At 33.6% G+C, this 25,319-nt stretch overlaps 5 protein-coding genes across 6 annotated transcripts; 2 read left to right on the top strand and 3 right to left on the bottom strand.

The window, feature by feature from the left end:
• Positions 1-14: 14 nt before the first annotated feature.
• LOC142614050 (F-box/kelch-repeat protein SKIP30) lies at positions 15-4,773 on the bottom strand. Its single transcript, XM_075786578.1, has 2 exons — positions 4,598-4,773; positions 15-1,232 (listed from the first exon to the last, which is right to left on the bottom strand). The coding sequence occupies exon 2, from the start codon at positions 1,152-1,154 to the stop codon at positions 123-125; it is 1,032 nt and encodes a 343-aa protein (XP_075642693.1). The 5' UTR covers positions 1,155-1,232; positions 4,598-4,773; the 3' UTR covers positions 15-122.
• A 10,834-nt stretch (positions 4,774-15,607) lies between these two features.
• On the bottom strand, positions 15,608-16,690 carry LOC142611549 (non-specific lipid transfer protein GPI-anchored 26-like). The gene is made up of 3 exons (XM_075783611.1): positions 16,179-16,690; positions 16,027-16,071; positions 15,608-15,841 (listed from the first exon to the last, which is right to left on the bottom strand). The coding sequence occupies exons 1-3, from the start codon at positions 16,501-16,503 to the stop codon at positions 15,657-15,659; spliced, it is 555 nt and encodes a 184-aa protein (XP_075639726.1). The 5' UTR covers positions 16,504-16,690; the 3' UTR covers positions 15,608-15,656.
• Positions 16,691-19,035: 2,345 nt separating this feature from the next.
• LOC142613726 (non-specific lipid transfer protein GPI-anchored 15-like) lies at positions 19,036-20,470 on the bottom strand. The gene is made up of 3 exons (XM_075786199.1): positions 20,052-20,470; positions 19,737-19,832; positions 19,036-19,327 (listed from the first exon to the last, which is right to left on the bottom strand). The coding sequence occupies exons 1-3, from the start codon at positions 20,368-20,370 to the stop codon at positions 19,197-19,199; spliced, it is 546 nt and encodes a 181-aa protein (XP_075642314.1). The 5' UTR covers positions 20,371-20,470; the 3' UTR covers positions 19,036-19,196.
• Positions 20,471-21,155: 685 nt separating this feature from the next.
• LOC142613818 (non-specific lipid transfer protein GPI-anchored 16-like) lies at positions 21,156-22,857 on the top strand. 2 transcript variants are annotated; one of them, XM_075786327.1, is made up of 6 exons: positions 21,156-21,555; positions 21,660-21,686; positions 21,831-21,890; positions 21,959-22,018; positions 22,094-22,153; positions 22,398-22,857. In XM_075786327.1, exons 1-6 carry the CDS (start codon positions 21,222-21,224, stop codon positions 22,595-22,597), a joined length of 741 nt encoding a protein of 246 aa, XP_075642442.1. In that variant the 5' UTR covers positions 21,156-21,221; the 3' UTR covers positions 22,598-22,857. The 2 variants fall into 2 exon arrangements, with proteins under 2 accessions (XP_075642442.1, XP_075642443.1); XM_075786328.1 differs by lacking the exon at positions 21,959-22,018.
• Positions 22,858-24,165: 1,308 nt separating this feature from the next.
• LOC142612172 (major pollen allergen Ole e 6-like) lies at positions 24,166-25,088 on the top strand. The gene is made up of 2 exons (XM_075784288.1): positions 24,166-24,367; positions 25,084-25,088. Exons 1-2 carry the CDS (start codon positions 24,166-24,168, stop codon positions 25,086-25,088), a joined length of 207 nt encoding a protein of 68 aa, XP_075640403.1.
• The last annotated feature ends 231 nt before the right edge of the window (positions 25,089-25,319 follow it).

Genomic DNA, 25,319 nt, shown 5'->3' with positions numbered 1-25,319 from the left:
CAAACAAAACAAGGTAGCTTAGAAAATAGCTCATTTCCTTGTGTTTTAAAAAGGAGGGATCTGTGTTCTCAACAAGAGGACAATTTCACAAGAAGGAACAACAAGAACAAATAATAAGAGACCTAAATTACCAGCTGTGTACACCCAAAAATAGTTCCACGGCACCTTGTCATTGGAGCTGCCTGGCGCCAAGTTGGTCTCTCACTCCCTACCATCAGTACATCAACATCAGACATTGGCTCAATGTCCCAGTTCCACCGGTCAGGGCCAAGAACTCCTCCAATAAAATAAATCTCATCTCCCAGCCCAATCATTGCAAACCCAATTCTCCGACGAAACTCAGATGCTGGTACAACCAGCTTTTTCCCATCCTGCTTTAAGATAACTCCATGACTCATTAAATAGAATGCACCCTTAACAACTGCCATTGGGCCTTGGAGTCCACCAGAATCCTCAACCGTCCATCCAAGCCTTGCATCATCTAAGACTTGGACTGTTGATAACCCCTTGTGTAAGACATGAACTTTGCCTCCAATCACCACCCCTGAACAAGCTGAATTGTGGGTGCGGTGGAGATCAGGTATTGGAATCCATATATCTTTCTCTGGATCATATATTTCTGCTTGAGAAACTGATTTTCTGCAGCTGGTGAAACCACCAGCAACAACAATTTTTCCATCCAAAACACAGCACGCAAACATAGAACGAGGTAAAAGCATAGATGCACGAGGTGACCATTGTCGAGTCACAGGGTCATATGACCATACCTCATTGGTAGCAAAGCTCCCATCTTGGTCACCAGTCAAGGGGTCAACAGCATCGCTGCCACCACCAAGCACAAACAACTTTCCAGCAGTGGAGACAGCACCGAAGTGGGCAAGGTGCCTAATTTTGGAGGGGAGAACAGGGAGCGTAATCCAAAGGTCGTGGAGAGGGTCATAAAGCTGCCATAAATTTTCAGGCTCAAAAGCACACACGCATAATAGATCCTCTGTTGCTCCAACCTCCTGTCTAGCTTTAAATAGTTCGGAGCTATGGATAGCAGCTCTCCACGAACGAGAAACAAGCTCCAACCTAGGATGGAGGTAGAAGGGAACCCGTGCAAGGCACCTCAGGGCAACAGCGTCAGGAAGTCCTTCAATCAGCTCAGACATAATAATCACTGTTTCATCCTTTTCATATGATTCTTCGCTGGTTATTTCTTGATGCACAGGAGCATTGACATATGCAATCTGAAAGATCAAAATATAGAGATATGGATATATGAGAACAAAGTAACTGCTATTGAATCTCAGCATAAATTACAAATCAAGATGCAATTGAAAGTTTAAATGATAATGGAATCACTGTGTTTCTCTTTTGAAGCATCTAATTGAAGCCTGCAAGCATCACCACCAACAGTAGTAACCTATATTTGTGACTGTACTATCTCAATCGAAACATAAAAGCAACAGTGGCAAGGAAGTGGACTCTTTATAACTCCTTTGCAAACAAAAATACAGAATTGTATGATGTATATCCATGAGTCATCCAAAGTGACCTGAACAAATTATCTAAAAGAAGGGGAATTGGTAGGGGGGAGGCCATGTAGCAATGGAAAAGGGAATAGCTGGTAATTTCTGTGTGATTTCTAATTTAGGCATTTATGAAAAATTTATCTATGTGGCTGATGTGTTACATCCAATAAAGAGGAGGCTTGTGAGGGTAATTAACCATATAGATGGTAATGGCCTCAAAGGGTTATCCAGAATTTGTGATCAATTTCAAAAACTGGTCAATTCCATGTGATCTAAGTTAAATAAAAGGGTAACAAACAAGCATGTAGGTAGGGTGATTTGATTTTTAAGTAACGATATATTGGCAGTAACATTCATCAACAAGGACAAGAAAAAGAGGGTAGACAATTATTCTGATATAACAGCCATTAGAACCAGTATACAAAGTACTGTAATGGATCATAAAATCTCCAGCAATAAGTATTTTAAGGTACCCTGAAAATATTTTAGAATGGCAATAAGTTCCATCAAATGTCAAATGTCCATAAAAAAACTGCAGGTCCTACTGTATATTTTCTAAAAGATAAAAACATTCAGAAGGAAAAGAAGGCTTGACCCTATGAACACCCTATATAACGATCATAGGGCTGAAAGCCTCACACCTCACTATATATATATATATATATATATATATATATATATATATATTCATTTCAAATATTTTAACCCCATGAATAATGATAAAAAAATTATAATAAAATAAAAAATAACCCCATGAGTGTTCTTCCTTCACATTCATCATTAACCTACTAAACTACAAATACAGTATCACTCTTCAACAATCTTGTGGTCCCCTATGAAACCAAACAAAAGAGATCTGATCTCACCATTTTTTGGCTCATATCTTTAATCCATTGGGTAATGTTTTGACACATAACTTTCAATTTGAGATCTCAATTTTCCAACAGCCTATGATATATGGATTTTCAAAAAACAGAACTAAGCTGTCAGTTTCAAATCTAAAGCTTTGAGTCACAAAATGCTTTCAAATCTGAATTGTTACAAAGCCTTTAGGAAAAAGGAATTAAGACATAGGAACTCATAACTTCCCCTTCTATATCATTGACAATAAATGCTACTACTAAATCTCGCAAAGGATGAGGAATGGAAGGCAAACTTAAAAACTGCTTTAAATAAGAATTTGATTTCTTCATCAATTTGATAGTTTTCCTCAATTTTCCCATATCCAAACAGAGTTTAGACACTTTCCATGTCCCAATTGGCCTTAATTATAGATTAAGCAATGACCAAAGTTGAGCTAGGAAATGAGGATTTGGTTAGAAGAAAATTTAGCCAGCTCACTTAAAAATTTTCATCGCTTATTAGATAGAAAGGAAGAGTGAATTTACTAAAAAACATTCATAAGAACTCTCCTTTCCCACAATATGGACATATTCATGTCACAGCTACATGCATACATACATTTAATGAAACAACATATGTACATATGCATATTTGATGGTTATAATAATGGGGGTGGGGGGATTTGAACCCTGAATGTCTCCATTGGAAAAACTAGGAAGTGCTAGTTGAATTACAAGGCTCTTGGGATCATATGTACATATCCATAAGCATGCATGCGTACATACATACAATGAAACAACAAACATGGCTGTTGCGACCAAATGAGCAACAGACAAAATGTTGATGTCACAATGATTTCTAAGTCATAGTAATTTGTTAATTTGTAAAAGTATAATGTAGTTAAACAAGAAGGCGACTGGATATCTTTTCTTGTAATTTTCTAAAGAATGCAAAACCAAGTCCTTTTGTAGTAAGCCAATTGTATAACAATATGAGTATCCATACATAAATAGCCTATCTATGATTTTTGAATGAGTAATACCCTTTCAGACTAAAACTTTTTTTATTGGTAAGTTATACAAGCACTCAATGATTTTTGAACCCAAAACCTCACTTTTCACTTATTTTTATGCAGAAGGGAGTGTCATTTGAGCTATAACTCATTGCCAAACTTTGTTGGTTGATCTTTCAAACTAAAACTTTTATGTTGGTTGTCCAGCTGATGTCAATAAATACATTCAAGTATATCCAGATATAAGAAAATTTGGAGTAGCAGATTATGGTATGAACTTATTTGGATTACGTAATATCAACAAAGAGCATTAGTACCAAATTCTGAAGTAATATAAACAACAGCGTTAGTCCCAAATTTTGAACAAAAAGCAAACTGATTGCAGAAATTCCACATGGAACTTTTTTCAAATGATTTAGATTTGAACCTAAAACTAACACCAGGCCAACACTCAAATTTCCAAAAAAAAGAATTCAAAATATGACACATGAATTTGGCTTGAGGGGAACCCAACCATATGACACAACAAAAAAGGCATTGTTCAACATAGATTTAAGAGTATAACTCACTGAAAACACAAAGGTAAACAGTATGGGATCTATAACAGAGCTTCTCCATCCTTCAGAAACTAAAAGAAACCTCACGAACTAAAAAGATGAACACAAGAATTTGATCAAAGAACACCAACCGTCCACATTGACACATGATCCATCCATGTCTAAAACACTAACATTAACAACAGAACTCTCAACTCTCAAGTAAAACCCACAAGCATTTGTACTTATATTAACACAGAATCAAGGAAACTCACAGGCAATACAACAACCAAAATTCATTTAACTGCACAGAGTTAATCAAATTCCACAATCACAACCAAGCACCCTTATGGGCTAATTCATTGACCAATTCATGTACAAACACAAGAAAATCAAACCTCAAAGCAACAGAAATCAAAATCAAAATCAAAACCCTCACTTTCAACCCCACCAACAAAACACAAAAAAGAAAACCAAAAAGACAACTACAAGCACAATCCTTCAGCTTTAAGATAAAACCCACATGGAATTCAACCTCAGAAATAATGGGTATTCAACAGAATTAAAAAATAAACCAAAATTTAAACCGATTTCCCACAAATTATTCTCAAATGAAGAACTAAAAAAAGACTCTGATTTTATCAAATTTGGCTTGCAAAAGAGAGACAGAAAGACAAGCAGTTATTTACCTCAAAGCCAAAGCCCCTAGAAGAACCAAAGATTGGCACTTTGCTGCTTAGATTTTCTACAGAAAGAAAGCGGGTAGCGTAGGATTTAGAAGCTTTGCCTAAGAGGATGGACTTTCACAGCTTTACAAATAAAAATAAAAATAAAAATAAAAACAAAAACGCAGAGTTACAAAAGCAAAGGTTTTTATAACAACTTGTGTCCAAGGAAATGTGTACTTTCTTTTCTGTGAGAGCGTTATAAAAATAAGAATATGGTTATTATTAGACCCTTTTATTTTACACTCACACACACAAACATATATATATATATATATATATAAATTCTATTTTCTCATTATTATTATTTGATTCTAATTAATAAGTTTCAAATATAAAAACCTTTAAAAAAAACAGTATTTTTCACAATTTTTAGATTTTTTTTTTTAACTTTTGGATAGACTTTTATTTTATTTTATTTTATTTTTTTGTGACAACTTTTGGATAGACTTGAATGAAAGAAAATAGTGCTCTTGTACAAAATACAATCAATGGGTCATACACACTAGTGAAAAAATATGTATTCCTAACATTTCAATTCGTATACGGCATATAGCTATAGCCTATAGCATTGGCGTACCCTACTGAACATAGAATAGGCACTTGAGATATTCTTTCAATTCCTTTGGGTTTTTCTTTGTTTTCCCTTTTGTCACTGCAGCAAATGGCACTTTCGTTATTTTTCCTTCATGAACCATTCTAGGTTTGACACATCTATGGCACGTGGTTGATATGATCAAAATAAAAATACAAGTAAATTCTGCTGGCTTTTTCATGCTTAGCTGGCGTGTGATTGTTGACATTTCATCGCTTGGTTTTTTTTTTTTTTTTTTTGGGGGGGGGGGGGGGGGGGGCCGGGCTTGAAATTGAATTGATTTTTTCACCAGCAAGGGTTGTTAGCTCACAATATCACATTAATGATATATAAAGTGACTTTTGGCTTTTCCCCGGAGAATAGAATACCATTAAATTAGAAGGTTTAATTGTGATTTAGATCTATATATTTAAGAAATATAGAACATTTTTACCACCGCATACTCTTGGTGCAATAATCACTTTATAGGTATAAGCGCTTGTGAGGTGTGGGGATAAGAGCCGGGTTCAAATCTTTAAAATTCTATCGTGTATCAAAAAAAAAAAAAAAATATATATATATATATATAGAACATTTTTAAAAAGTAGGAAAAATAAGTATATTAGTTCTAGGCAACATATTTATTATACATTAATCACAACATATAATGTCAATAATTAAAAAAAAATTGTGATGTTTCTAAACTAATCAATTTGAAAATAATATTAGTGTCATTCCATTTGACACTAGAATGTTTATCTTTTATTTTGTTTAGCAAAAAAAAAAAACAAAAATTTCTTTTAAAATTTTCTGGCCATCTAGTACAGATTTTGTCTCCTTGGAGGGTGGTGTGTAAGATATATGAAGAATTTTAATGAAGAGCTAGTGTATGATTGGGAGTGGATGGCATGAAGATATGTCCAGATGGGGTGCCCAAATCCCAATGCACACAGAAGTCAGAAGTGGTTTCAATTTTCAGCATTTGGGACAAATGGTTGAACTTGAAGGCATTAACGACTTGGCAAAATGGCACGAAAATATGGAAATTAGCCGGATTGCTTGAGAAATTAGCAGAGCTAAGTGGCAATTTTTTTTAAAAAAAGAATATTAAATATTTTTAACACGTATGGGAAAGAGGGAGAAAATTTTAAGAAACTTACAGTAGTGTATATCTAAAAATGCCTAAGTGGCATTTTAGTTTACACTATTCCATGAAATTTATATCTATATATCTATATATTACTAAAAGCTGAAGTATAGTATTTAATATTGTTACGTTTATGTTGAGCTACGTTAGCAGTTATGTTATTATCTAATTTTTTAACATTTAAAATGAGTTAAAAACTTCATTATATTACAATCAAAATATCATATTTATCTTATTTTTACCTATTCTTATTTATTATTAAATTTTCAATTTCATTTTAATTTTTCATATCGCCACTACTCTCTACCTTAACTTTCTTCAACATTTCTCATTCCATTTTAACTTTTTATATCCCCACCACTCTTAATATTACTATTATTCTATCTTTTTATCTTCCTTTATTTTTTTACTCTTCTTATTCTTATTCTCATACTATAAAATTGTCATTCCCTCTCTTATTCCATGCATAATTTTATATTTTTCCACACACAAAAGTCTCTCTCTCTCTCTCTCTCTCTCTCTCTCTCTCTCTCTCTATTTTTGGTGTATATATATATATATATTATTTTAGTGTAACGGGGTGACCATCAAAACATACTGATGTAGCACTGAAAGTTCCACCAAATGCATCGCAAAAATCAATTTTAAACTGCTAGAAGTTAGTTCGTTTGCTAAAATTGGAATTGACTGGTAATCCAACTTGACCTTTTAGTGAATGGGCAAATGGAGACTTCATGAAAGACACATATTGGCATGTATCCCATACATTAGAGCATAAGTTATTCGCTGCTTGGCTAGATTGGGACAAATTTGCTGAAATAGTGGAGTTGCAAAGTATAGGAATTAGCTGGGGTGTAGAACCAATTGTAAATAGCTCAGCTGAAAATAGATTGCATCTCTACGAACCATGATAACAAAGAATTGAAACACATCATAATTCATACATCCTTTGGGTTGATACGATTTAGTTTTGTGTTTTATGTTTTTATCTTTTTTATTCTCATTAGTTGTTAAATGTTATATTATTGCATTATAAAGATAGTATATAAAAATATAATGTTATTTTATTACATAGCATAACTAAAATAATTTGGTGTTTATTGCTATAAATTTCATTTTTACTATTTTTCTTCTAATCTAATTTTCTTCAACATTTAAATTTAGCAACATCTTCCATATCATTAAATTATTTAAATTTTGTCTCATTTTTTTAAAAAAATTAAACATATAATAGTTTACTTAAATTCAATAAATAAAATTTTTTCTTATAAAGTCTTCCCATGAAATGTTACAATGCATCAATGGAAAAATGAAATACAAATCAAATACCAATTTAGAAACACTCAATTAAAAAAAAATAGAATAAAGTTTTTTTTTATAAAGTATTCCTATAAAACATTACAATGAATCAATAGAAAAAGAGAATACAAAACACATGCTATTTTAGAAACACTAAATTTATAATAATAATAATAATAATACTAATAATAATAATAATTGTGGGGTCATGGATTTTGGGATTTGGCCGAGAGCATGTGGTTTTGGCCGAGAAGCATGGGTCGTCCGAGTCCGAGGAGTACTATCTCCTCGGACTAAAGTTAAACGCAAATCTAGTATAGATCCTAATGATCAAAGATGACCTTTCAGGAAGTTCTAATGATAGCAACGAGCACCATGAATGTACAAGAGGGATAAGGGCTCAAAAATATCTAAGGGGGAGCTGCTATCACCGCATTAATAAGGAAGTGACCTCTGAACAGTATTATGGCAGCCGAACAGTATTATGGCAGCCTTACAGCCACCCCAGAAGACTTTTAGAGGGGGCTGATGGGACAAGTATCAGTATAAACCATCAACTGTCCACATGTAGTCCACATGTAGGGTAAGGATGAAGGGAGAGATGTAATATAAATAAAGGTAGAGATTCCAGAGAGAGGGGGACGAAAAAAGGAGAAGAGAAAGCACTGTAGCAACCTCAACAACTCCTGTAACCATGGTCATCCAATATATGCTAGAACAGAGCTCCTCAAATTGTGCCGAGGACAAACTTTCTTGCACAAACCGGGTACAATTCTTGTTGGCTCATCATCCGAAACCATACTAACTGTTATCCATGCACTAAAGCCTAGCTCTTTGACCCACTCTCTACAAATTTATTGTACTGGGTTCACTGGGCCAAGATCCCTTACATTTTGGGCTTGGTTTGAAAATCGTGTCCCTACAATAGGCGCCGTCTGTGGGAAGAGCTTGTGTAATAGTGAGTGCAACGGTTAAATATGGTGGGCTTAGGCCCCCATCAGCAAAAGTCATTGGGGAAAGCCATTATGGTGGCCAGTTTACTATGTGAGCAAGTCACTACGTGGGGCACACACGATTGTTGTCCTAACTTAGCTTCCGCTCAGGTCTATACGACGAAGTGCGGATTATATGGGGAGGACTACTGAATGGGGCACAGTTCTAGGGGCTTCTGACATTAAGTATATGCCTCGTACCTTTGTCAAAGGTCAGGTCCTCGCAAATTTGGTGGCCAAGTTCGCTGAGCCTCCATTAGAAGAAGTGGTAGTAACACATGAGAAGGGGCTCTACGGCGGGGCTAGTTCTTAAAGGTATATATTAATATTTTCTAATCCATTGAAGTGGTTAAACAGAACCTTAGCTATGCCGGGTCCTCGGACCTCCTGCTTTGGATAAATTAACACACACTGACATCCATTGAAGTGGTTAAACAGAACCTTAACTATGCCGGGTTCTCGGACCTCCTGCTTTGGGGAAATTAACACACACTAACATCCATTGAAGTGGTTAAACAGAACCTTAGCTATGCCGGGTCCTTGAACCTCTTGCTTTGGGGAAATTAATACACACTGACATCCATTAAAGTGGTTAAACAGAACCATAGCTATGACGGGTCCTCGAACCTCCTGCTTTGGGGAAATTAACACACACTGACATCGATTGAAGTGGTTAAACAGAACCTTAGCTATGATGGGTCCTCGGACCTCCTGCTTTAGGGAAATGAACACACACTGACATCTATTGAAGTGGTTAAACAGAACCTTAGCTATGACGGGTCCTCGGACCTCCTGCTTTGGGGAAATTAACACACACTGACATCCATTGAAGTGGTTAAAAAGAGCCATAGCTATGACGGGTCCTCGGACCTCCTACTTTGGGGAAATTAACACACACTGACATCCATTAAAGTGTTAAAAGAGTCTTAGCTATGCCGGGTCTTCAAACCTCTTGCTTTAGGAAAATTAATACACACTGGCATCTATTAAAGTGTTAAAAGAGTCTTAGCTATGCTGGGTCCTCAGACCTCCTGCTTTGGGAAAATTAATACACACTGGCATCTATTAAAGTGTTAAAAGAGTCTTAGCTATGCCGGGTCCTCAGACCTCCTGCTTTGGGAAAATTAATACACACTGGCATCTATTAAAATGTTAAAAGAGTCTTAGCTATGCCGGGTCCTCAGACCTCCTGTTTTGGGAAAATTAATACACACTGGCATCTATTAAAGTGTTAAAAGAGTCTTAGCTATGCCGGGTCCTCAAACCTCCTGATTTGGGGAAATTAACACATAATAACATTTCTCTTCAAAGTGTTTAAACTATAACTCAATCATGCCTCGGTCCTCAGACCAGATGATATGAGAAAGTTAAAACTTCATAACATTTCTCTTCAAAGTGTTTAAACTATAACTCAATCATGCATCGGTCCTCGGACCCCATACTTTGGGGAATTATCATTCCACAACATCTATTTGTTTCTCACTAAGTGTCAAGACAGGCCCAATATTATAACCAAATCCTCAGATTGGTAGCTCTAAAAGAAGCAATTCACAGTATAAATATGGGGCGCATGAAACGACACTCCCTCAGGTGTAAATCAAAGGATCAAAGCAGAATCGACTCTTAAGAATTCAAAACCCCACTTTTCTCCTTGGATGAGAGGAGAAAACCAGAGTTTTGAGGGGCTATTGTGGGGTCATGGATTTTGGGATTTGGCCGAGAGCATGTGGTTTTGGCCGAGAAGCATGGGTCGTCCGAGTCCGATGAGTACTATCTCCTCAGACTAAAGTTAAACGCAAATCTAGTATAGATCCTAATGATCAAAAATGGCCTTTTAGGAAGTTCTAATGATAGCAACGAGTACCATGAATGTACAAGAGGGATAAGGGCTCAAAAATATCTAAGGAGAAGCTGCTATCACCGCATTAATGAGGAAGTGACCTCTGAACAGTATTATGACAGCCTTACAGCCACGCCAGAAGACTTTTAGAGGGGGCTGATGGGACAAGTATCAGCATAAACCATCAACTGTCCACATGTAGTCCACATGTAGGGTAAGGATGAAGGGAGAGATGTAATATAAATAAGGGTAGAGATCCCAGAAAGAGGGGGGCGAAAAAAGGAGAAGAGAAAGCACTGTAGCAACCTCAACAACTCATGTAACCATGATCATCCGATATATGCTAGAATAGAGCTCCTCGGATTGTGCCGAGGACAAACTTTCTTGCACAAACCGGGTACAATTCTTGTTGGCTCATCATCCGAAACCATACTAACTGTTATCCATGCACTAAAGCCTAGCTCTTTGACCCACTCTCTACAAATTTATTATACTGGGTTCACTGGGCCAAGATCCCTTACATTTTGGGCTTGGTCTGAAAATCGTGTCCCTACAATAATAATAACAATAATAATAATATCAAACCAAACATATCATATAATAAACTAATAGTTATGGATATACTAACTTCATGGCAGCAAAATAAATAAAAATAAATGTTACAATGTATATTTAGTACATTAACTAGAATTATCATCAAATTTGAGAAAATAATAGGATGTTAACGAAAAGAGAGAGTGAAAGAGATTAGTAAAAGAAATCAAATGTCAATTAAATAAATTAATTAGTAACCGTTAATTGGAAAACAAAGAGGCTGACAGCTAAAAGAGTAAAAAGTAAATTAAAGATGACCTTACGAATGTCATTAAAAACTTTACAATGCAATTAAATAAATCCTTAAATTCACTTAATTAAATCATATAATTAACAATTAAATACAATCATACAAAATTTAAACTTAATACTAATCAAACTCTAATCTAGAAAACCATATTTATTATCAAACCTAAAATGAAGACGTTCTTTAGTAATAATAGAAATATATAAGAAATTAAGATGAAAATTTTCAAAATCCTTTTTTTGACATTTCATTTAACATTATTTATAAATAATAAAATATAAAAAGAATCCTTAAATGCTTATATTCTTCACACACCATGACTTTTAAAAATCTAATGAAAGGTTCTAAGATTTTAACTCTCATTTAATGCCTCTATTATGAAAATCACAAGCCAGTAAAATATGATAATAGTAAGAAATGTTATATATAAGATCATGAAAAAACTAATGAGCCACTATTATTATGGAATAGATGTATTTTTTTATGCACCTAAGGAAATGAAATGTATAGAGTTTACTTATTAAGGTATATGTAAAGATTCACATTAAAAAAATATGTAAAGGTTTTTTTGAAAAAAAAAGTATATGTAAGGTTTTTATAACTTAAAAGACAATGAAAAACCAATTTTTAATAACTACAACCGTTGCTATTCTATAAATTACACACAACACTATATTCAATATTCTAAACATAGGAGTTAGGCCTTTTGGATATACACCAATATATTCAACTTATAAATTACAACCCAAATCAATCACACAATTACACAATCAAAGCATGAACATGAAACATGAATTACCTTTTGAATTACTGCTTGGAATTTTCACAATTATTGAAAGAGAATCGCCAAATTTAATTTTTAGAAAACATCAAGACAAGGTACAAGAATTTTAATTTTTTTTTTAAACTTCCATAGAAAAAAAATTACCCACATTATTTCAACCCTTATGTAAAAGAAGGTTTACATGTAGCATGCAGAATGTGTTTAATTGACTTTTTTTTTTTTGAGAAGGATGTGTTTAATTGACTTAGAGATGTAAAAATTAGTCAACCGACTATGGAAGAATAAGGTTTCAAAATTTAAATAAAACAATTCTAAAATAATAAAAAATTATTTTGTGATAAATATGATTATGAAATGCATTACATTTCATTAAATTAGTTCAAATTACAAAATAATAATAATAATAATGAGACCTCCTTAACAAATAATCACGTGCAACGCGCAAATCTGCGATTGGTTGAGAATAAAAGTTCATGACTTATGAGTAGGTATAGAAAGATTTTGAAACAAATTTGTCAGCCTTTATAATTTATCAGTGTGTAGCCTCATACATATACATGGTTACAATTAAAAATAATCACAATTATTCAAATTATACATTTTTTTAAAAAAAAAATGTTCAAATTATATATAGTATTAGCTTACACTTTTTTTTTAAAAAAATTATATATTTCTAAAATATGTAATGGTTTCTCAATATATATAATTGTTTTTTGACTATTCGATTTTTGCATCCAATAATTCATTTGTCACAAAAATTAAAAATTTTGATGAACACGTAACGGAAAATTGGACTCCAATTAAAATCCAATTTAGAATCTAATTTAATTTGGACTATATTTACACTCAATAATTCACTTGATACAAATTAAAAATCAAATGAGACACGTGGTGCAAAATTGAGAATCCAATTAAAATCTAATTAAATTTTCTCTAAGTTTTGGCTATATATATATATATATATATAAGAGAGAGAGAGAGAGAGAGAGAGAGAGAGAGAGAGAGAGAGAGATGGGTTCAAGTTACACCTAGTGTAACTTCATAAAAGTTACATATTTTATAGCCATTGATTTTCATAAGATCTAACGGTTAAAAAGAAAATAATATTATCTACATCATTATTTAGTACTTACCTAATTAATAGCATCTTCATTATCTCTCTCCTTATTAATTACATTTACAATTTTTCAAAAAAAAAAAAAATTACATTTACAAGTATCCTAACTTTATTTGGATTAGTTATGGTCCACCAAATGTGATGGATAAATCCCATCAGAAAAAAATAAAATTGTGATGGATAAATAAAGAGAAATAAGGAAGATAAACAAAGGGATTTGCAGGAAATTAATATTAATAGTTGTAAAACCAAATCTTAAACTGTTATCTTTACTCATCTAAAAAATAGGTGGATATCTCTTTGTTTTTAAGACGATAAGAAATTTTGTGAATTATCTATCCATGATTTAAAATTTAGTTTAACTACACGGTCAGGTGCATCAATGGAGGTCAATTTGTGTTATTCTCTTTCTCTCTTTGCATTTGCCCACTGAAGTGATGACCACCAAAAACCTAGGAATTCCAATTTTAAGAAGAGGGTAGAGAATAGAAACTTCGCAAAATTGCCAAGAAATGTTCCTTCCTTCACCATGATTCTTGAAATAGAAGTTAGAACCCACTATATCACTCACGTGAATTTGGTTGCAGCAACATTAACCATGGGATTTGTTTAAAGAAGATGGTATACTGGTGGAGACTTTCAAGGAAAATGATTAATTTTTTCTCTAAAAATAAAAAGGAAAAGTATTAAGTATTGGGAACGATGAATAAGGATAGGTTTTTAAGAAAAATTGACTAATTTGGCATTTAATGCCTCTATATTAACAAAACATGTATTAATGATGTCTTTTTAACCGTTAGATCTTATGAAAATTAATGGTTATAAAAATGTGTAACTTGAACCTATCTCATATATATATATATATAGAGAATAAATAGACTTGTATTAGAACAATAATATAAACAAATTTGTCTCACTCTCTTATCAATTTTATGGAAAAAATAATTAAATTAAAATAATTTAATTTAGGACTCATTGGTGATAGAATGGTAATTTTCACTTTTGGTCCCCATTTTGGATAATTACGTCACATGTTGGGTGCCAAATCTTTTCTGGTAAAGACAAATTAGCAACATTTTCTGGGCATGAAATGCTTAACACGCGGTTTTGGTTCTTCCCTTGTTGATTGGGTTTTCATTTTTTTTAAAAGGACATGATTAAATTCTGATTTCTGAGCCAAAAATTGATAGCTTCCACTTGCATTCCCTACAAACAAAACTAATACTTTGATGATATAAAAGAACTTTGAATTGAATAAATTGGCACGTATGGTTGTGGAAAATTACTTTTATGGTAACATGCTGTCTACCTCTACCTGTTGAGAACCTTGAGGTTACAATTATCTACAAGTTAAAAAGTCTAGGGCACTAGAATTTACAAGTACCATTTTATCCCAACGTCAAAACTCAGGCACTGAGTCCAAGAGGGACGGCCAAAACTTTTACATATTATGAGGGGTTGTAGGGCTATTTTTCAATGATTAATAAGACGTGGTTAATGGGTCATTTGGAAGGTCATTTTGTTTGACTAGGAATTGGACCTTACATCAAGTATGCGTGTATGTGAAAGAATTAAATAAAAAAAAGATTTTGCTAATGTGTGCTAGGGCACACAATAATTAATTAATTTTAGAAATTTTTTTTTGAAAATTGACAACTTTTTCAATTTTCGAAATTTTTTTTTCAAAAATAAATGAGTTAATGTATATCTTAAGAGCAAACGTTATTCGGATCCATAAAAAAAAATTATTAAGTCTAAAACACCAACAAATCCTAAAAGAACAAGACCTTAACCAGCAATGGAATGCGGGTCAAACTTCCCTGATTTTGAGGTTGCTTGCTGATATGGTTTCTCTTTTTTGCTGTATAATATTTTATGTTGTTAGGATAATATTGTCCTTGCTGGGAGCTTCTGACATAGATCAATGCATCTATCATCATTGAAACCTTTTTTTTTTTTTTTTGTAACTTTTGGCTGAGTTTATTTTATTATTATTTTCTTGAGAATTTTAATCAGAAAGTTTGATGCAGTACTTTTAATCTGACCTCTTAACAAACTAAGGAATGTTAAAGACACAATAAATAAATATATATATATATATATATATTGATATTTTTTTACAATTTATTGAAGTAACAAGCTGTTATTAATTTTCACATTAATCTACTATTATTATTACTTTATTTGTCTATATCATCTGCATCTTATCATCTCAGCTCTTGTAAAAAAGTTTACCACAAAAATTGTGTATGTAAATTTATCGCAACAATAAATTAAAAATTATTCACTTCCATTTTATGCAATGGTTATCCAAATTCATACAAAATTTATTCCAAAATGTGAAGAAAATGAATCCAACTCCGAAAAAAAGAAGAGTATAATGATATGCTGCCTTTGACCAAAGGAACATACCAAAAAATCATATAAGATTACAACTCTCCTATATATGTATGGTGATAGTAGATTAGAAACACAGTAATATAGCTCAGATGATGGTGAAAGTCAAAGCATATGATGCTATGAAAACTATGAAGAGAAGCAGAGAAGACGTCAATTCGGTAGTTTTCCCAACTGATGTCTCCCCACCAGTTGATGGTAGTCTTAGATCCATTTCCTGCACCAATAAAGTAACAAGACTAAAATGTTAATTTACATGTGACCATAAAATCCAAAATTTCATAGGTTAAGCTGCTTCATACTTTTGTTGTGTCACATTCAGCATATATTGCTAATATTATGAGAATGGACCAATTTTTATTCCAGTATGGAACTAACATAAGTTGGACTCAAATTTTGTACCTGAAGAAGATGGTGTTCCTGCAGGAGAGTTTGCTGGAGATGAAGCTGACCAATTGCAGAAAATGTGTTAGAAAGTTCATCCTAAGTGTAAAAAGTTTCCATATTTGATTGAAATTCATATTGCATTTTTGGTTTGAGGGTTTTATTCTTACCATTGCATTGGCTAATAGGGGGAGTCTGGACATTGCAAGCACCGGGAAGTGCCATAGCCTGAGTCTGATTAATGTTGATACCGAGAGATGAGGCACCACCATTAAGGACCTCACAGAGGCACTGTGGCTGTGACCTGACCACGCTAGCAAGCTGTGTACAGCAGGAAGAAGAGGGGGTGGATGAGTTTCCTGTTATATAATTTAGGCATGGAGACATGCTAATGATCACATTGGTGCAACTTGAACTTGATTGAGCCATTGATCCTCCACATAGAGCTGCCACAAGGACAAAAGCCAGAGCTATCTGCATTCTTTTATCTGCCATTGGATAATATTAGATTTTCTTGCAAAATATTGTCTATGATCAAATAAGCAATGAAGGGATCACATTGGTGCAACTTGAACTTGATTGAGCCATTGATCCTCCACATAGAGCTGCCACAAGGACAAAAGCCAGAGCTATCTGCATTCTTTTATCTGCCATTGGATAATATTAGATTTTCTTGCAAAATATTGTCTATGATCAAATAAGCAATGAAGGAAGCTCCTGTTTTTGTATCTTTTCTGAGCTTTGTATGTAGTTTATAAAGGGAATTTTGTGAACATAAGTGAGGCATCTGGCTTATATGTGGGTCACCAACTTTTCCTACTTTTTAACAGATTCTTGGAAAGCAACTAAATCCTTGGAACTTTATAAAATTAAAATAATAAAGTCAACCTTTTGAGTCTTTCTTGTGTATGCTAGCTTTTGTGTATTTGTGCCTTTCTCTTTATGTATTTCTACTACCATCTTTTTATGTAATATAATTCAGGAAAAACATGCAAAATTTTAGGAGTACAACGAGCTATGTTTTCTACATCTGATGAGGTATACGAGTCCAAATTGAAAGGCTGGCCATGGTCCAGTATGAGCACGTCAGAACGAGGAATAATCTAGGGAAGCACCGACCATCCTCATGATTATGTTCAAACTTGTTTAATTTTATTCAGAATTGAAAAACTGTGGTGGTTGAATGCTGGTTAACAAAACCTGATTGAGGTGGTGGTTGAATATTCTGGTTCATATTCAGCTAGCACTTAGTGTTTTAATAATTATCTTATATATTTGATATAAACATCATTCTCTTATAGTATGTGTGGAGTTCACCACAATAAAAAATAAAATACATATATCCGAGGTATGAGATGCCTTCTCCTTCTAATCTTTACAGCATGGCATGTTGATCTTTTTCACTTTCAATGAGGCACAACTTCTTACACAATTTTTTCCACAATTTTTGAAGTCACAAGTTGTCAATGGTAAACAATAAAGTTGTGTTGATGGTGAGCTTATGTGAAAATCATAACAAATTGCCACCTAACAAGATGTAAAAATGTTGTAAAAAAGATTGTGTAAGTAGAGTTGCTTTTTTCTCTTTTTCAACTACCACAGGAAAGACCAAGTGAAGTGGCCCTTTAGTATCAAGGATATTATGCTTGACAGTCACAGCATGCAACACTAGAACCCAATTCAAACAGAATTTCAATATAATGCTGGTTATGATAGTTATAAAAGCATTAATTAAGGATATCATGAAAAATGATGCTCAAAAGCACTCAGAAAATCATGCTTAACTTGGGATCTTATTTCCTTAAATAGTTGCAAAAATTTGCCATTTCCTTGATTTTCTTATATTGTTTCCCATGTCTGTACTCTAAAAATTTGAGAATTTCCTATGTCCAATATTATCTAAATCTATCCCAGGATTGGATAAAGTAACTGTCTCAAGTCTTGGAAGGCGAAAGCACTGTATTTTGTTTCACTGAGGACATTAGACCTAAACTCAATAGTAGACCATTTTAAAAACAAACCCACATCAATATCATAGTTTTACAGGGAAATCTTGAATGTATTAGTTTTTTTCCCAGTTAAAAATTCAGTCACAATGGTTAATTATTGATGCAGACTATGATTTTTGTCTTTGATGCTTGGAAAACATCTACATACTGTCCACAGTTTGGAATTCCTTCCAAGTTTCCAATTTCTGCAGTTTTAAAATTCCATGGTGCCTACTCCAAGAAAAGATTTCTGCGCATGACTTTGAATTTGTATGTTTACACAATTTTGTGTTGGCATTAATTACTAACATTGTGGAAGTGTTAGACATGGTATAATAGGCATGCAATGGAAATGAGACTTTTAGATTATATTTTAAGATTCTGCCCAAAGGTACAAATTTCAGAAAGTAGGCCATAACCATCATAAAAATTGGACCATTTCCAGATTTGGCAGTACAAAAAATTTCATGATTTCACAAAATGATATATTGGTTTTGAAGTTTTGCTATATATTGTGGTGGATAATTCATCTTTTGCACTGACTTGAAACGTATAATATAAACTGAATTTCATTAACTTTTCCATCAATTTTTGTTATATGTTGTGGTTAATTTTTTAATTTTATAATTTTTTTTTCAAATTTTTTAAATTAAAAAAATTCAATTAATGATTGAAAAATATTTTTCAGATTTTTTTTTTTTCAAAAAATTTTAACAAAAGTTAACAGAAAAACCTTAACTGAATAAATCTGAAACTTAGCGGACTGAAATGAACAAAAGCAAAGTTAAAGGACTGAAATGAAATCTGAAGAAGAGTTTCCAAGGGATTCATTCAATTTATTCTTATGGGCTTAATTGGAATTTTACAACCATTCCATCTATGACTGTAAGATATTATTGTGAACTCCAACATTCTTGTCCCTGCACCTTCTTGGTAACTAACTTCTTTTTTATAATTTTATGGCTATGTTTTTATCTTGTTGGAACATGATGGTTGATATCTGGTCTGGTTAGTTAAGATAATGTCTTTAAACAAATAATAGAGACAAAGAGAAGCCCTTATTATTGCATCAAATAATAAAACTAAATAATACAAGCACAGTCCTCCAAGTAAAAGCAAGAATAATCTTCAACAGCGTAACGAGGTGGGCAAAGAGTTATTCTAAAACTAGAACAGGAAATCCCTATAGAAGACTAATTCTCAGAACATTGTGACAGTTGAAGCACAAGAGACAATGACGAGCAGGAAAACCATGAAATGAAGAGGTGCTTTGATGGTGTTTCCATCAGATGAACCCCCATTTATTGATGGGGTTGTTTTTGACCCCGCTCCTGCAATCATACAAGCATTGAAATGAAAACATCAATCTATAGAAAAATTAGCAATAAAATAAAACAAAGGAAAAAAAAAAAAAATCTGTCATTGACAAGTGCATTTAACTTGTTGGTGACCTGTCTCAACATATAACTAAGCTTGAAAAGGTGATGATTAAGGACAATGCTCTTTCAATAACAATTGCAGTTCTGGTAGAGACAGGTCATAACAATTTCATATTGTGTCAATAACATAGGATATTTTATCTATGGAACTCTTCTAATTGGACAATATGTGCATGACACAATGTCAAATGAAAGCTAAATATGGAACCTTGTTCCCTAAATATACGTCTTTCTTTTTCTTTTTCTTTTTTGGAGAAAAAAATATACCAAAACTTGAACACATGTATCATGCTATATATACCTGAAGGAATGTCTGATGCTGAAGTGGTAGTTGCACCTGCAGGTGTTTCATCAGAAGAATCTGCTGGAGAACCAACTGGTGGAGTTCCGTTGGCACCTGCTTCACCATAGTATAGTGAGTTGTTAAACAAAAAGGAAAAACAATTTACAAGGACCAAAATGAAAATTGACATTCATTTTACGAGGATTAATAAGAAAATACTCGTACTTCTAAACAATGACAACATGCAATTTTATGCAAAAAATGTGTGTATAATATATTATCGGCTTAATTCAATGATCCATAAGCATAAGTATATGAGAAACTTGAGCTTACCTTTACACTGGCTAATGGGTGGAGTTTGCACATTACAAGCACTAGGTAGTGATAGAGCTCGAGTTTGGTTTATATTAATACCCAATGAGGCAGCACCACCATTAAGGGCAGTGCAAAGGCACTGTGGGGATGATTGAACAACATTAGAGAGCTGTGAGCAACATGATGATGATGGGGTCGATGAATTTCCAGTTATGTAGTTAAGGCATGGGGCCAGGTTGGAGAGCACACTTGTGCAACCTGACTGAGCCATGGCTCCACTCCATAACATGGCCACAAGGACCAGGACTAGACCCTTTTCAATTCCTTTAAAAGCCATTTACTAATGTTGGAATTTGTGACTGCCTGAAATGTCTATAAGTGAGAATAGATGAACTTTGTGAACAATATTCAGGATAGTGAGATATGGATTTTAGTTGAGAAAATAAGGGAAGGATGAGATTTTTATATAGCAAACTTGTTTGGAAGGGACAAAGGAATTGGTATTTTTTGGGTGACCAACTCTTACTAAACTAGGAGTACTTGTCATGATAACTTAAGAACTTCTAGACATTAAAGAAAAATATGCAAGTATTTAGACATTTTTATGGACAAAACTTTGTAAGAACATGTCTAAAATCTAAATTTAGATTAGTTAGTTTCAATCATCTCAACATACCCACGCAATAGCAAATAGTAACACCTGCTAGCTCTGTGATCAAACAATGGATTTTTTTTTTCTATTGCTACGGAGAGTTGTTAATGAATACCTTTTCTGTATCACTTTCAATTGCATAATCCAGATTTCCGTACAAAGTTAAATGCCCGGCAAGTCCAAGCACTAAAGATTGTAGACCAAGTTCGACTATGCACTATGATATCATTACTTGAGTCATTAACAAAATTTAAATGAAAAAAAAAAAATTATAACTTCCCATTGATCAAAAATAAAAATAAAAAGTTATATATCTGACATGTCAAACCTACCTAACTAGAAATATAAGGATTCCTTCACTCATGAGTATTAGTTAAGAGTAGTTCAACTCCAAAACCCATGTCAAATCTACCTGTTTTTTCCCTCCAAATTTCCTAGACCCTATATGTATAAAACACCTCAACAATAACCAAAGCCAAACCAAACCATTTCTTTCAGACTGAAGACCATTTGTAGTTGATTTATTCCTAGAACTCATGGAGACTATCAAGGGTTCTAGACTTATTGCAATATCAGCAACTCTTTTAGTCATTTCAGCAATATTAGTTAAAGGGCAGATTAGGACACCATGTACAACATCAATGATCAACAGTTTCACCCCATGTTTTAATTTCATTACTGGAAGTAGCAATAATGGTTCATCACCAACATCTGACTGTTGCAGTTCCTTGCAGTCACTCACCAGCACGAGTGTGGATTGTGCTTGTCTCGTACTAACCGCCAATGTGCCTGTCCAACTCCCTATTAACCGAACTTTAGCACTTTCTCTTCCACAAGCATGTAACATGGCCGTGCCCGTTCAATGCAAAGGTGTGAATCACATTATCTAATCTGAATTTGAACTTTTTAATGACGCTTAGTGTTCGTTTGAAATGTAAAAGATATCTGATGGTGCAATTCATTGCATTTTGCAGCCTCCAGTGCACCCCTACCAGCTCCGGGTACTAAAAAATTTCTAAGATTTATTATATATTTCTATACATAGACACATAAAATTGAAAAATCCAATGGCAAAGAAGCATGTAAAACACAAATTTCACATCTACATTTCTGCTTACTTTAAACCATGTGAGCTTTCGTGACAGGTACTGTCACACTTGGACCAAGTCCCTCACCTATAGCTGCTTCTCCTTTGAGTCCACGAGGTAACTGTCTTAAATTTCAATTCGTCTACATTTGTGCTTACAATAAGCAATGTGAACTTTCTTGACAGGTCCTGTTTCATATGTACCAAGTCCCTCACCTATAGCTGCTTCTCCTTTGAGTCCACGAGGTAACTGTCTTAAATTTCAATTCATCTACCTTTGTCATTTGTGCTTACAATAAGCAATGTGAACTTTCTTGACAGGTCCTATCTCACATGTACCAAGTCCCTCACCTATAGCTGCTTCTCCTTTGAGTCCACGAGGTAATTCTGTTCTGAAATTTCAATAATATTCGTTTCACTAAAAGAGTATTGTTATAATATATATCTCTTAAACTAGAATCTTCAATATTGTTATGCTTGATACCTTAACTACAACACAACAATCAAACGTTAGTCACAAATTTTTAGGGTTGGCTATGAATACTTAGTAGACTAATCAGGATCGGTCACATGTAATCTTGATTGATACCTTAACTTTTTTTCATTTAAATTTTTTGTTGGACAGCTTCTAAGGTAGTGGCACTAACTCCAGCACCACAATCTGACACAACTCTGCAATTGACACCAGCATCTCCACCAGTGGAAACAAAAGCACCCACAACAAATCCAGGAATTCGACCTGTGCTGACCCCACCAGCATCTGCTTCATCTTATGTTTCCCCAGCACCTCTCCTAGCACTACTTGTGGGAATTATGGTGTTTTGATTACTGCTAAGTTCTATCTCAAAAATTAAAAAAGTAATACTAAAGTTGCTTCCTATTTTGTTTTTGTAGTCCTTCCTTCTATAAATATTTAACTCTGTTTCTCAGGGTTGAGAATTTACTTGTTTTAGATTTGTTTGGAGCTCCATGAGGATCATTGGATGTCAAGTATCTTTGGTTGTTTGATGTAATACTGAAATGGGTATCATATTTGAGATCCATTTGATGTAATACTGAAATGGGTATCATATTTGAGTTATTCACATCCTTTGGTTTTTACATCTCATTTAATAACAAGCTCAATTTCAGACCACTACCACCAATAGTCACTTACTCCATATCCCTTAATTTAGATCTTTCATGTGTTCTCTTTCTTTAGCATGTCTTTCTTTGATCAATAACCATTCAAGCATTCAACTTCTAAGCAATAGTCCTCCAGGTTGGGATTTCCACCAACTCGCTTCATCCATGAAGGTACATTCAATGCATGGAGAGTTTGGTTTGCGTGTTCTTGTGAGCTGAAAATCCATGCACATAGGCACGTCATGTATTTAAAAATGACTGTGTTATCCCACATCCAATACAATGGAGTAGTTGATGGAAGCTTTGCTCATATAATTAAATGGCACCCACACGACATATTCAAGATGTTAAAAGTCAACAATAATTAGATGGCCAAGTCCCACAACAAAATTTCATACCAATCTCAACAACTACTAGATATCCTAATCACAGTTGTGGAAGTTAAATAAGCTTAAAGTCTTCACATGGAGGGTGTGCAAAAACATTCTTCCCACGTAAATGAATGTAAATGGCAAGTTTGTGACTGTTGATCTAAAATGCTCTTACAATCTCAAAAATTTAAACCGTTAGAAAATAGTGTAAATGAATGTATACAATAAGTTGGTCACTATTGACCTAAAATGTTCGGAGACTGTTAAAAGTTTAAACGGTTAGAAAATAGTAAGGATAAAAGAGAAAGCTGCAATTGCAAGTCCCAGTAGAGCTGCTAAGCATGCTCTTAGTTCTTGTGGACATGGATGCCATTTCAGAAGGATTCTTTCAACGCATCCAATTTATCTTGAGAAAATATGTGTACGCAACTTTTTGTGGCATAACTTTTTGCCACAATTCCGAAGTGATATGGAACTACTCACTACCACATTAGAGCTGTGGTAGAAGCCGTGGTATAAAAATTGTGGTCATAAAAGAACTCATTTATCATTGTGCATACTTGTGCGTGAGAGAGAGATTTGGTTATAAGTGGTTACAACCAAAGACGCGTAATGACCGATTTTCCAATGATTTCTTAAGCAAACGCTAAATTTGGACAAAGTTGAATCATTCGCCAACCCAAGTTTAGTAAATCCTATACATCAACCATACTTTTAATCACAAATCATCCCATAATTCTAGGAAGTATCCAAAATAACGACAGCCTTACAAGACCCCTTATATATACCCTCTACGCCATTGTCAATGGAACACTGAAAAACAAAAAGGAAAAGGCAAGCATAAAAAAAATAAAAAATAAAAAATTTAACACACATACACATAAGCTAATTAAGAGAATGGCCAACAAGTTCGTTGCAGTGTTTCTCATGTGCATTGTTGTCGTTGCAGCATTCAGCCTTCAAGAGGCCAAGGCTGCTGAGGAGGACAACTTCAAGGAATGCTTCAATGACTGCCGCAAAGGATGCTTGGGTGAAGGCAATGGTAGCACCTTCTGTGAAATGAAGTGTGACAATGATTGTGGTGAAAAAGAGCTTGCTGGTATGTTTTATAATGAAAATGTTACGAGCACCACATTTTTCCATAGCTTAGTGACACCAGTTTTTTGTCTACAATTGACAACTTACCACCTCAATTCTTTTGAAAAAAAATAGTTTATGAAAAAAAATTGTGCTATAGACTAAACAAATACAAGGTCTTCTTTTAAGTTGTTTCTTTCCATTTTTTCCATGAAAAGCCCAATAATCCTATTGAATTTTTGGACGCCATACAAACCGGCCTTCGTAACTTAGGGACACCAAATTTTTGTCTACAATTGACAACTTACTTCCTCAATGCTTGTGAAAAAAGAAAAAAAAAATTGTTCTAAAGACTAAACAAATACAAGGTCCTCTTTTAATTTGTTTCTTTCCAATTTTTTTCCATGAGAACCCCACTAATCCTATGGAATTTTTGGGCACCATACAAATTGGCCTTAATATGCGTTTGATCTTTGTGCAGAAAAACTTAACATCAATCTACCCTGAGCAAATGAACGGAAGCACAAAGTCTTACTCAAAGGAATAGAGGGAGATGAATCGTGCGACAAATTAAGTTGTGTTGTTTAATTTAAGACACTCATTCCAATCTTAATGTATTAATTTTGCAATTTATAATACGTATGACATTCTGTTAATTGTGATATTTTTATATTTTGTTTCTCTAAAGAGATTGCTATATTGTTATTCAATGTGTTATTAACATTATCAATCTTATAGGATGACTTGTAATCCCATGCATAAATATAATTAAAAGTAAATATAATTAAGCGTATATTAAAAATTTCCCCTGAAGTTGAATATTACTAAGGGCAGATTTTACATTTTTGTAACTTTTGAAAAGGCATTATATAGATATTATTTGGTAGAGCATGCAAGTTCTTAATTCCTGATTATTATTATTTTTAGTGGAAAAAAAAAAAAAACAAGAAGTCGATATTTTGTTACTTTTTAAC

This window comes from Castanea sativa, chromosome 10 (assembly GCF_040712315.1).
Source record: "Castanea sativa cultivar Marrone di Chiusa Pesio chromosome 10, ASM4071231v1".
NCBI classification, from domain to species: domain Eukaryota; kingdom Viridiplantae; phylum Streptophyta; class Magnoliopsida; order Fagales; family Fagaceae; genus Castanea; species Castanea sativa.
This window is presented reverse-complemented; position numbering and strand designations above follow the sequence as displayed.

Coding starts and splice junctions, on each gene's coding strand:
- LOC142613818 (XM_075786327.1), top strand. CDS start 21,222: ATGGAGACTATCAAGGGTTCTAGACTTATTGCAATATCAGCAACTCTT. Junction 21,891..21,958: donor TTCTCCTTTGAGTCCACGAG/GTAACTGTCTTA, acceptor CTTTCTTGACAG/GTCCTGTTTCATATGTACCA. Junction 22,154..22,397: donor TTCTCCTTTGAGTCCACGAG/GTAATTCTGTTC, acceptor TTTGTTGGACAG/CTTCTAAGGTAGTGGCACTA.
- LOC142611549 (XM_075783611.1), bottom strand. CDS start 16,503: ATGGCAGATAAAAGAATGCAGATAGCTCTGGCTTTTGTCCTTGTGGCA. Junction 16,072..16,178: donor CCCTATTAGCCAATGCAATG/GTAAGAATAAAA, acceptor GCAATTGGTCAG/CTTCATCTCCAGCAAACTCT. Junction 15,842..16,026: donor AGGAACACCATCTTCTTCAG/GTACAAAATTTG, acceptor TTATTGGTGCAG/GAAATGGATCTAAGACTACC.
- LOC142612172 (XM_075784288.1), top strand. CDS start 24,166: ATGGCCAACAAGTTCGTTGCAGTGTTTCTCATGTGCATTGTTGTCGTT.
- LOC142613726 (XM_075786199.1), bottom strand. CDS start 20,370: ATGGCTTTTAAAGGAATTGAAAAGGGTCTAGTCCTGGTCCTTGTGGCC. Junction 19,833..20,051: donor ACCCATTAGCCAGTGTAAAG/GTAAGCTCAAGT, acceptor ATGGTGAAGCAG/GTGCCAACGGAACTCCACCA. Junction 19,328..19,736: donor AGCATCAGACATTCCTTCAG/GTATATATAGCA, acceptor GTATGATTGCAG/GAGCGGGGTCAAAAACAACC.
- LOC142614050 (XM_075786578.1), bottom strand. CDS start 1,154: ATGTCTGAGCTGATTGAAGGACTTCCTGACGCTGTTGCCCTGAGGTGC.